Source organism: Haliaeetus albicilla, chromosome 5 (genome assembly GCF_947461875.1).
Source record: "Haliaeetus albicilla chromosome 5, bHalAlb1.1, whole genome shotgun sequence".
NCBI lineage: Eukaryota > Metazoa > Chordata > Aves > Accipitriformes > Accipitridae > Haliaeetus > Haliaeetus albicilla.
Window position 1 is genome coordinate 23,938,987 of NC_091487.1, and position 12,853 is coordinate 23,951,839.

Sequence of the window (12,853 nt, forward strand, 5' to 3'; positions counted from 1 at the left end):
GCTGGACTCTCCATATTGATAATGGGCAGATGCCCTCTTCTATTCTTTAGAGAGAATATTCTGCATATTATATATCATGCACTGTCATTCTATGGCTCTAAGGTCATAGCTGAAAACATCCACAAGTAATTTATTCTCGTCACCTCCAAGCTACAGTTTGAACAGTTTGGCAAGTGTCATTATCCTCATCTCAAGAAGTTGAGGCATGCGCTGCGTATGTAACAGAGCACACAGTTTCTGGTTCCTCATGGAGAGCGTAACCAAAGTCCATCTGTCCTCCCAGAAGGGTTCTGATCTCTTTATCACAGAAAACTGTCTGTTATTTTGGTCTTGGGACCCCATCCATCCATGTTATAGGGCAGACATATTAGGGGCCTGCCCTAGGTCAGTGGGCCCTAGGGCCTCCAGAAGCTTATCTGGAGCAGTTCTTCTTAAGGACCCACGCACTGGCTGGTATCATATCTTGGATTCACTGAACTGAACGTGTTTCGAACGGAAGACTCGTGTATCACCATGCATGCTTTTCTAGAGTGGCTTTACTTAGTAATTAACTTCAAAGATATCTTTACACAAATCATCTGAAAACTGAATGACCCAGCTGTGAACTGGACAGAACATGCCACATCAAAGCATATGGAGAGTCTCCTAAAAAGCTTTGAGCAGTGACTCACTAAATAAATTCTGAGCATAGAAGCAGCTGACATGGAAGCAGAAGCCAAGAGAATGAGCGTCACTTTAACTCCTTTTCACAGGAGTCTCCCAAACCCAGAAATCCCTGAACTACTTCACTAATAATTGAAGCTGTGCTTTAAATCAGGAAATGGGGACACGTGGGATTCCATGACCTTTAACAATTGCTAATGAAGTAACCCTGTGAGAGACATGGCAGCCTTGCAAGAATATGACGTGGCACACTACAGTGACTCTCATCTAATAGCAGCCTGCACAACATGATACTGTACCACATGCAAAAGCTAACAGGTTGTCTTTGAGGCCTTCATAGGGTAACATGGCAAAGCAGAAGTCCCAGAGAGGATATTGTTATCACAGGAGAGGCTGGTGTGTCAGGGCCCTGAGACTGGCAGCAAGAATTTAGTACAGCACATGTCACTTCTGAGCAGACCGTACTTAAATTCAGAACAAAACCGCATGTGAGAAAGTCAAATCAGCATTTCTACTGAGGGGCAGCAGAGCACAAGCACCATTTGCGACTCACTGAAACAAACACAAAACGAAACTCCTTTTTCTCCCTTATTTTCATTTAACAGAAAAAGGTCAGCTCTTGTTGTCTTCCTTCAAGGCCTCTCTGAAGCATATTTGAATGACAGAAACATTCCTATCAGTATAGCATACAGTTGCACATCTCAACTGTTTCTCACCCAAATCCTGCCTGTCCTCCACTGATCTGAGTTTCACTGCCTTGCAGATATGTTATTATAAATTTTAAAACACAATGAAGTAATAGACATTTTAAATGCTAATATCATTGCCACAGGGTATTTCCAGTAATATTTTTCTCTTAACTCCCTTTGTCTTGGTTGTTTATCCAAGACTACATCCCATGTTTGGGATCTTCACAAATTGAAAACCATGTCATTGGTCTGTGCATATACTGTGTATTTTTAAAGCACTTCATTTTCCCAGCTCTTTTAGTCCAACTGTGCTCTAAAATACTTCTGGCAGTACTCAGACTACCTAATTGCAGCAGGTATCTTGGTGTACATTACAAACAGAAGAAATCTTTGCAGTTACCATGCTCTTCCGTACTTCCTTAACAAGTGATGGGTAAATCTAAATCCTACTGAAATTCCCCTGGATTTTGTATCACTTTGGGATTACAGACTTGATATTCTGCACAAGCTTTATATGCATTTCAAAAAGGAAAAGTTTTAGTTACTTACATATGAAAATGAGTAATACAAATAGCAAAGATTCTTCTAATACAGTAAGAATAATAATTCTTTATCCCAATTCTTGCTATTTTGCATTAGATGCTTTACTTACACTTGTATCATGCTTGGTATTTCTACAACCAGAACCCTTCTGTGCTAAGTAGTGTACACGTGCAAAAAAAAAAAGTACATTTTGAACCCACGGAGTCCACAATGTAAGCATAAAACGAGATGGATACATGGATACATAAAAATGGATAATAAACCAAAAAATGTGACAATATTAATTGGCTTCATAAACAGCTGCCTTAGACCATCACCAGCCTAACCTCTGACAACTTTTTGGCATGCATCATGATGAAAGGAGGGTTTCAATGGGATTGGAAAAATAACCTGCTGCTGCCTTGTGGATGGTACCAGGAAGCAGAAAGATTCTTATGATCAAATCTAAGAAGTCAGCAAAAAAATGCTCGAATCATGATGATCAGAATGGGGAGAGAAGAGGCTAAACTGTGAATAGCCTTGAAAGTGAAGAAAAATTGTTTACTTCTGAGCAGAAAAGAGAAGAGAAAGCTGGAGCAAGGTAATAACTAACTGTATTTGTACCACTCATAGCCTTAGGTACCTATATTTTACGTTCCCCAAAGAACAAACTTGTTCTATTAGATTTTTCCACCACTTAGATCTAAAATTGTAAGCAGGCTTGACAATGGCGATGTTGAACACAAGCAAGATAAAATAACCATTAGGCATCTGAAAACCACAGCTGGAGATACTGCCCAAACAGAAAAAGACAATTTCTTCTCACTTTCACTGTACAAATAACGCAACTTAAGCTGACAGAATCAAATTCTACCAAGAGTAAGGAAGAAAGGAGAGCCATCTGTGCTGCGACAGCAATAAAATGGCCTGATATTGAAATGCAGAAAGTTGTAATGGAGGTACATATTGACCTTTATCTTTCTTTCAGTGGGTAGCATGAAGTGTCAAAGAGTTATTGCTTTAATATCAGCTGAGATGAGGCCATTTGTTGTGGTGCATGTGTATCCAGGAAATCACTGCTCTAACCATGTTTTTAGAAGCACTTTGACACTTTATTAAATCTTCTTGATGCTCTTTCAGCACACAGTGGTCTCTACAGGCGGCGTGAACTGCCACGTAGGCTAGGCAGGAAGCTTTCTCGAAGAGTTCCTCTTCAGGTAAGCCAGAATCATTTCCAGCTTGACCCAGCCCACAAAGGTCCAGTGCTACTCTCTGTTACACTCCTACAGCTAAACAGTTCTGCTGCCTTTATAAATTATGGAAAATCTCCAGTAAACTAACAAGAGCAGGATCAGGACCAGAGACTTTATTCTTCTGGAGATGTAATCATACAACGATTTTCTCTAAAATTAGAGCTAGCCACTGAGGAGAAGAAACTGTAATTCTTTCAAAGTTTATGACAGTGACCAAGCCTGGGGTAATTTCCCCTCATTTAACTGAGACTTTGTAAATTACCTCTTGGGTGTTTGAGGCTAATAACTCAATTAATCCCAGTCCTGCTGCCAACTGGGTTTACAGAGTACCAAAGGGGGCAATGTTAAACCTTGGCTTGGAATTAATTACTCTAATAGTTGTAAATTCCACTGCAGCCCGAGGTACTTCACAGAATCACAGAATGGTTGTGGTTGAAAGGGTTGTCTGGAGGTCATCCGGTCCAACCCCACCCTGCTCAAGCAGGGTCACACAGGGTCAGTTGCCCAGGACCATGTCCAGATTGCTTTTGAATATTTACAAGCATAGACACTCCACAACCTCTCCGGGCAACCTGTGCCAGTGCTCAGTCACCCTCACAGTAAAAAAGCGTTTCCTGATGTTTACAGGGAAACTCCTGTGTTTCAGTTTGTGTCCATTGCCTCTGGTCCTGTCACTGGGCACCACTTTCATCTTTACACCCTTCCTTCGGGTATTTGTATACAATGATAAGATCCCCCCTGAGCCTTCTCTTCTCCAGGCTGAACAGTCCCAGCTCTCCCAGCGTTTTCTCACAGGAGAGATGCTCAAGTCCCTTAACCAACTTGGAGACCCTTTGCTGGACTCTCTCCAGTAGCTCTCTCTTTTGTACTGAGGAGCCCAGAACTGGACACAATAATCCAGCTGTGGCCTGACCTCCTACACAATTAAGAGGATGATTTTTGTGTTTTCTTATCCTAAGTGATCAGGACTAGATAAAAAATAAAGAGAATCGTCATATATATACAAACACAATCAATAACTGATTAAAACTTCTGAAGCAGTTAGAAAGCAAGCATACAACTTGCATGATCACAGATTTCAAAGTCCTTGATTTCATTAAGGTCTTTTGTCCCAAGCAGCAGAAATTGTTTCAGGGAAGCAGATGGAATAATTCAAATTTTTTCTCCAACTAGACAACAATATACCTTTCTCTGGAGGTTTAATAAAGGCACACTCTGATCAATAATCACTCACCAGTATCTCAGCCAGTGTATTCTGGCTGCCACACAAGTGGTTCCAAAACCACTGCATTTTTAGGTCTGAAAACACTACATTGGCACAATTAAGCCAGAACATCTGTAATCCATTTTTTTTTGTAGAAATGATTTTTACAAATGACATTGGAACCACTCTATGTTGGAACATCTACATTTTGCAAGAAACTGATCTTGATAGTATTCCTTTAAAATTTTCTACAGGAAGGCTATAAAAGGAAAATGATAAATGGCTCTACCTGGAAGTAATGCTCCATTGCTTTTCTCCCCATTATGAACTTCACTGTTGCAGCAGTATCTACTGTCATAATAATAAATAACCATACACTCACCCCCCATTAAGCTTTGTAACTCCTTAGGAATACATTTCCCTACATATGGAACTGCAGAAACAGAGTTAAAATCACGTTCTCATTCACATTGGGGCAATCCTACTTACATAAATAGGGTTGCACTAGGAGAGGAGGAAAATCTGTCCCCATTATCACATACATGTGCCATAATAATTCATCCAGCTGTTTGTTCAGCAACACATAAGGGCATTTTGTGGTGATTTACCCTATATAACATTATTAAATAGTTACATAGAACATGAGTCAGAGATCAGGGTTCCCATGAATTTACAAGTGAGCAGTGAAACAAAAGACTAATTAAGAATCCCAGAAAATGTAGAAGACTAATTGACTCACCTGGATGCTGGGTGGCGAACGATTTTTTCGAGTTGTAGTGGTGGCCATCGTAGTTGTGGTTTCCATGACTGTAGTAGACATTTCTGGTGGCACAGAGGTTGTGGGTGTTGTTCCCAAGATGGAAGGGACTTCCCCAACGAGTCGGACACTTCCATTGATTTTAATGTTGGGATTGTTCTCTGCTGCCATGTTCAGCACTTTCAAGCCATTGTAATAGAGACCGGAGAGCTGGCCTTGGAAGAGACGCCCTCTGTCCTTCCCTCCTATGGCTATTTGCGCCTGGGTGTTGAAGATCGTTAACTGTCGTCCTAGTGAAGGGGGGGTGAATAATATTATTGCCAGACATTTCCTTCACTTTGCATCTTACATTGAGTCCTGGCTAGAAATGACAGACAACAAAGAAGTAGATTCATTCTTGGTAGTGTTTATGATGACTGTAGAAATACAGTATGGAAAGGTACTGCCTAAAGTTCATTAATAAGGAAGATTAGCCTGAAAGCAAGAACAGCTAAAACTGAACCTCGTACTTCAGCATCCACTCACACATCAAAACTCTGGAGGAGCTTTGACTCAGTCAGAAATTTGAACCCACTCTTCTAGAGTTGGACTCATTTTAAACTACAAATAAGGCTTCAATATGTGGCTATTTATCTACTATTAATTCAGATTGCAGTACCTGTCAAGCTTTAGCTCATAAATAAACTTTCTATTTTGACTGGTCAAAGGATGGTATTAACTCATAAAGCCACTTTTTATAATGCAAAGTTTTAAGGGGTGGCTTGAGGACAGTGAAACATCAGATAAAATTGATGGTGATACAACGATTGTGTAGGAATCTAAAGACAGGATTAGTCATGATCTTCCACCTGTAAATTTTGTGTTGTGAAGGCTCACAAATCTAAAACCAAGAAACACCAAATGTAAACATTTGTGATGTCTCTGAAAGAGCAAAGCTTTTGAAATAGTGAGGATAACTTAGTGCTTCAGATGGTTAAGGCCCAGAATGCCTTACATGTGACTCCCCTCTTACAGACAGTGAAATTCAAATGTAGGCAGGTTAAGTGATTTACTCAAGATCACACCTTGAGTGTTACGAGTGGTCTAATATCATATGTAATGAAAAATATATTTATTAAAAATAAATCTAGTAACAATTGCCAATTCACCTATTTTTGCAGGACACTTAAATCACATTCAGCCTGGACTGCTCTATAAATACTGCTTATGTCCCAGGCTGCACTAGGTTGACTATATTAAGAAATTAATTGCTTCATGCAGTGCAAAGGCAGTGCCTTTAATTTCACTGTTCCTCAGAAGATTAGGGGCATGCCACCTGGAATCTGTTGAATTAACAGACAACCAGACTGGGCAGAGCTCAGAAGGGTTATCAATGCAGCATCAAGTCAATCATCATTCAAATATCTACTGCCTGTTCCCAATTTAATGAAGTTTGCAACACATGTCCCCATCCCATTCCCGCTCCCCAGTTCTCACTCACCACTTCCTCTCTCTAGTCAACCCTGATGAGAGGTACAAAATGCCACCATGTAGCAAAGCAGAGCCTATAATGCACTGCTCATTCCTTCACAGCCAGTGGTTAGAGTAGATGAAAATACGAGGGGGAGCTCACCAATTTTGGTGGTCGTCGTGACGGGTCTCGAAGTCAAGTGGTGATGCGGTGTTGCATCATCTTATGGTGACAGGATGAACCATGGGGAAAAGAATGGGGACAAGAGAAGAAATGTATCTGAAAGGAGTTCCTGTCCCCAAAGAGGGCCCTAGCTAACTAAGCAAAAGTTTACGGAGAGGTGTAACATATGGACATGTGGAGGCGGGCTGCACATCCCTTGTGCTCTTCACCCACAGATTTGTAAATGAAACACTAGGACTTGATCAGGGTGGAGTAACTGCATTGATGAAGAAATGAGAAATAAAAATGGAGGGTATCCTTCCCCTGGAAAGTGTTGAAACACCTGATGCGATATTCTGCATCTCAGGAGGTTTTAAACTTACCAGAGGCAACGTATGTCCATTAATACATCAACAAACATGCACTGAAGCCACACATCCTCAGCATGTAAAAACAGAGCCTTTCCTCTTGTCTATGAGGAAAATAGTATCCAATAACAGCATCTGTCAAAATATTCAGCCCTCTCAGCCCAGCTCCTCTCTGAGCTAGAGGAAATGGCACTGTACACTGTAGAAGGCCAAACTCTTGTCCTCAGAGTTTGCTTTTCTTTGTCCTGTTGTGCTTTAGATATTTTAACGGATATGCTGTCAGTTCTTTATTACACCATTTTCCCTTCTTCTCACACATTCCCTCCCTCTAGCACTATATTTCTTTCCATTCTGTCCCTGCCCCTACATACCCAGACATTTCACTTGCTACTGTTCCCTCCTTCCCACCTCACTCATGATAGAGTGCCAAAAGGTAGAGGTGAGATGAGTAAAGAATAGGGAGTTATTTCACTAATCTTGAGATGTTATCCCTGAAAATGGAGGGAAGGTACTGACCATTCAAAGTTTTTCCATTTCCATTCCTTTCTCCTCTTGAATCAATACTGTATCTTTTTCCATCTTTTACCAAAGGGGAAAAGGGGTGGGCGATGATGAGGAAGGAGAATTGTTGCTGTTCCAGCTAGGAGAGCTCTCCAAGCCAGGTTAGAAAAGGGGTCCCTCACATTTACTGAAGGATTACAACTCTCCCCAGCATGTCATCTATTCTAACCCAAGCTCACAGCACAGCTTTAGACATGTCTGTCATAACTCTTGCTTTACTTTCAAGAATGAGGAGATAGTATATTAAGGCTGAAAAAAAGATCATGTCTCCATTTCTGGGCCTTCATCTGCATCTTCTAACACTGAAAGAAAGTGTACACCAAGGAGGTGGCACCACTCCGGTAAAAAAGGAACTTTGATTGTGTGTTTTGGGGTCTTCCTTGTTTGTTAAGTGGTCTTCCAATCCAGGATTCATGTGCTGCACCATATGGTTAATGCTGGAGACAGCACTGGTACTAGAACTGTGTTTGCTAAAAGAACAGTCACTTGTTGGAATCACCTACAACCTGTCATTCCTCATTCTTCACTTTACAATAGTGTACATGTGCATGAATAAAGACAACAGGGAAATGCATATGGAATGAGAGAAAACTGTTGAGAGAATACACACTTAATTCTACCACCATAGCTCTCTTCTAATCATTCTTTTGATGACATAGATCTGAAGCCCTTACTTCCCCTAAGTAAAATTTATTTGGCCACTGAATTTTACTGAGGAACTGTTTACTTTAGTCAATTCTACTAGGTGTGTAAAAGGGTTGCAGACTTACAGTCCTTATCCACAGAGAACTCTTCCTACTGCTATTTTAGTGTCATACTGGAGAAAGATGATGAGCACATTTTAAGTTTCTCAGGTGTTTTGTAAATGTTCTGAATAGTTCAGGCTCTCGTTTCTTTGTTTGCTCTCTCATTGACTTCTTCATTTGGAAAACTGAACACCAATTAAAAATATCACAGAGAAATCTTAGTGAAGTGTAACTTTTCTGTAACACTAGGAGAGATTTTGGGCCTGATTTTGCAAATCCTAATTCACACTAATAATTCTTGCTTCAAAAGTACAGTCACTCACATCCACAAGACTTCACATGTAAGTAAGAGAGATTTCAAGAATTAAGGACTTCCAGGATCAGTCCATTTGATGAGATGCTTCTGGGTCTTTATTAGCTCATCCAATTGCAGAATAGCTAACATCTGTGCCTTAGCAGACACCATGTACTCTCCTAAGGAAATCTGCTGGGTTTATGACTACTTAATTTGAACAATTTAGGACTAATATTTCTTTTTTTACTCACGTACATAATCTCAGTGAAGTTAATAGTGTTTAATGTTTTCTTATTACTCATACAATTTACGATTGTAAACCTGGGCTCTTCTTAGAAGTATTTGAAACCAATTTATAAAATTAAAAAAAACCCCAAACCCAGTTAACGATACCGCTTCAGAAAGATGTTTTATTATATTTGTTTTCCAAGAATGAACTATTTCATTATTATGAATAATGTAACAGTGGTACCACAGGAAGACCAAATCTATGGGATTAAAAAATGTCAAGTGAAAAGTGTTTCATCTTACCTCACTCAAGCCAAGAACTCATATGGGCAAGACAACTATTCTGTATGCTGTCTCTTTGATTAATCTATCTATTCCTCCATCCATCAGTTCATCTTGTTCCAATTTGATAGCAAGCTACCCTTTCACTCATCATCTTTATAAAGTCTTTTGACAGAAGGTTTTCATGTTACATTAATTGTTGGATGGATGACCAGATGGATGAGCAGGTTGGTGAACAGCTAGGTAAATTATTCATTCTTATTATTTTTTAATTTGAGTGGTACCCAAGTTGCTGAAAATGTCTATCTATTTCAGAATGAAGGAACAAAGCTATGTTGTCTCAGGTGTTACACTGCACGATGACATTCCCTAACACAAAGTGTGAAGACTGAATTTCCTTTCACTTTAGTAAAAACTTGGCTCTACCCTTGCAGCCTAAAAACATTCAGTGCTTTGAGAGTGTCTGAATGCTCAAATATTGTCTCTTTTAGACCCTACTGCATGTGTGATTGTCTTTTAACAAAGCATCAATATCCACAAAAGGTAGACTTCAGTTCAAAACTTCAGGATGGCTTACAAATGAAAGTGCCTTGGCATGCTCATAAGCTCAAACTTGGAGAAGCAGTGACATAAAATAAAAGATTTGGTAGAAAACCAAAAAGGAAAAAAAAACAAACCAAAACCACAAAAGAAAACAAAGGTGGGTTTCTCAAGCACATGAACTGCATCAAGGAATTAGACATGCATCTGTTTTAACAAAATTGAGGCAATCATTGTTTTTAGTGTTAAAGGGACTTTAGCAATTCAAACTTACCAAAATTATCCTCTTTTTAGTGTTAAGCTTTATTTATTTGTTTTAGTTTGATCTTGTAAATTAACAGGGCAGCCCACTGAGACTCAATAAGCATTTTCTGTATACTTTTATCTTAAAATTTATTTACAATTTAGCTGAATTAACTGTTCCATAAAACCCTGGTAGTCAAAAAATATTTCTGTTTTAGTTACACTAATATTTTTGTCTTACTTTCACAAATACTTTAGCTTTAGTCACAAACATTACACCATTGTAGACCAAACCTGAAAAGTGGGCAACAGTGTCAGCTCTCATTGAAGTCAATGGGAACTGAGCATGCACAACACTTTGCAGGATCAGACCCTTCACATAAAAATATTTTGAGTGTAGTTAGCCAAATCCTTCATGACCTTAATTTAATTCATACTGGCTGAATCAGTTTAATTTAGCTGAGGACAGAAGTTTGAAATGGAACATAAGTTATATTTTTCCAATCCTTCAAAACATTGGTTTTCCCTCATGGAAAATTTGTTAACAACCATAATATAAGTCAGCACAGAAAATGCAAGATATGAGTTCAAAGGTCACCCCCTTTTATCAGCAGTACTTTCTTAAAAGGAAACAAGAGAAGATCATGTTCTGCTTTTTCTAGACTTCAAGGTAAGGATTTAGTTACAGTGTTGTTTTTTTTTTTTTTTTAAATACACAGTTAGTATAGAGGGAGAAGATCTTCCTGACTTAAGCTCTACTGTATTACCAAGAGCCCAGTCCAAACCCTGCTGAAACCAGTAAGAGTTATTCTGTTACCTTCAACAGAACCTTGGATTGGGCTCTACATCCAAGACTTTTTTTCCCCCTCCAAATTCCTAATAAAAAAACATTTCTGTTTGGACACAAGTCCCATTTCAACAGGTCATGGAGTGTATGCAGAACTCTCACTCAAGGCAACCGGATTTATGCATGTTAACAAGTCTTTTGCTAAACTGAGGCCAATTATGCCAGGAAAACCCACAAAATTAAGTAGCACTGCCTGAGATTAAGTTAGGGAAGAATTTGACCCATAACTTGGACAAATGTATCATTTGAGTGTTCAAACTGTACTCCAGACATAGCATAAAAGTGACAGAACAATCATCTTTCTCTGTCTCCCTTACTATAGTTTAAATGAAAATGTTAAAAAATGTTTTCTTTACAACATTTTTTAAAATCGTTTAATTATCTTAATACAATTAGGAAATACATAGCCATAGTGGCTAATTAGACTAATGAGAAAAAAGAAACTTACAGGAAATGGTTTAACAAGTAGGTTTGAAAATTTTTTAAGAAAACTTTGATAATAAAGATATAAATGTAGTTTAAAAACAAATCAAAATAGGTAAATCATGCAGTGGTTAAATTGCCATAATACATGTTGTTGCTCTTCACTCTTCTTCGTTCTGTTTTTTTTTAGAAAATGTCTCCTGAATTTTTGCTTGTTTGTTTGTCATTACTATGATAGCAATCTTAGAATTTCGTCCCTTTAACTGCATTTTAATAGCAATGTATTATAGCATGATTTATCAACATACGGCAGGTGGAAGCTGACACAAATTATAATGAAAATTAAAACAGTCATTTATGCAGCAGGCGATTATCATTTAAGAAACATTTATTTGCAGGCTTTAAAAATGAGGGTTTAGAATCAAATGGGTTTAAAATGAAAGTTTTAATGACTGTTACCTTTTTCCTGCAGCCACTCCTCTACGGGCCGGTTATATTTGAAGGGGATTTTCTGTTTTACCATTTGGAACCGTTCACTATCAGTGTTGCCTTTAAAGTTTAAAAAACAGCTTAAAAACAATCTGAAAAGTCAATGAAATAGTTAAAACATCCTAGAATTTTTGGGTTTTTTTATGACCTTATTTAGCTATAAATAAATAAGTGTGTGTGTACATATGTATTTGAAAAGAGAGAGATTTATCTTTAGTAAAGTGGAGAATAGTTATACATCCAATTGCCTGAGGTTCTGGAAGGTCGAAGGAGTTAAATCCTATGAAAAAGATATCTCAGATTCTCCTCAGAGTATGTGTTTATCCAAATTGGTTAGAAGGCACGTGTAATTTGTCTGGGACGTGAGACCTTGAATGAACTCAGTGCCATGAGTTAAAACATTTTGATCAGACTCTACATCTGATTGCACAAGGACATGGCACAATACGTCAGTCACACAAACACACAGAGTACTAGTACTTTGATAAACCTTCCTGCAGTAGTAAAAGACACATGTTAGGACTAGAAACCCCGTAAACAGAAAAAAAGGAAGGAAGAAATTATAAGGAATCTATGCTGAAAGGATGTAATGGGAGTAGTTTTAAAAAAACTAAGAGTGGGAAGATAGATAGAAAAAAAGGGAAGTAAAATTTAAAAAGAGGGCGAGCTGTTCATTAAGGATATGTGAAGGCTTGTGTCCAGTTACCAAAGACTTGGGCCTGTTGCCAGAAAACAGAAGCTTATAAACTAATTTAAATGAAAGCAGAAATAATTACCTAACATGTAAATTCTGGCAAGTGCACTTCCATTGTTCCGTGTTGATGGATAATAGAATTATCCAGTAAAGTGTGTTATGGAGGAAAGCTCTTATCACTCGTGCAGTACAGAGAGGAATAGGATTCACATAAAGTCTTTGTCCAAATTCCCTGGCTACTGAAAAATTGTACAAGTCAGATGGGTTGGGCCAACTGCTAGCAGAAAGGAGCATCTCAGTTTGATGGTGTTAGGAGTGACAGTAAACAAGTGCCATCATTCTGCTTTTTCATTTTCTTCAGCTGTAGTCACTTTCTGACTCATTCTAGTTTTTGCTTCCTGTATTATTTTTATAAAAAATCTTCAGTCAGATAGGCA

The 12,853-nt window shown here is 38.5% G+C and overlaps 1 protein-coding gene across 37 annotated transcripts in view; it reads right to left on the reverse strand.

The window, feature by feature from the left end:
- Positions 1 to 12,853, reverse strand: part of NRXN3 (neurexin 3) — a 1,027,863-nt gene that overhangs the window by 107,457 nt on the left and 907,553 nt on the right. For 16 of the 37 annotated variants that reach the window (XR_011324711.1, XR_011324710.1, XM_069783746.1 and 13 more), the window contains 3 exons: positions 11,693 to 11,782; positions 6,701 to 6,760; positions 5,071 to 5,378 (listed from right to left, as the gene is read on the reverse strand). Coding sequence is in view for 35 of the 37 variants with exons in the window: in XM_069783746.1 (XP_069639847.1) it covers positions 5,071 to 5,378; positions 6,701 to 6,760; positions 11,693 to 11,782 (458 nt within the window). In the remaining 2 variants the exon portion in view is untranslated. The remainder of the gene's footprint in view (positions 1 to 5,070; positions 5,379 to 6,700; positions 6,761 to 11,692; positions 11,783 to 12,853) is intronic. The other 21 variants (XM_069783753.1, XM_069783752.1, XM_069783754.1 and 18 more) reach the window with 3 other exon arrangements.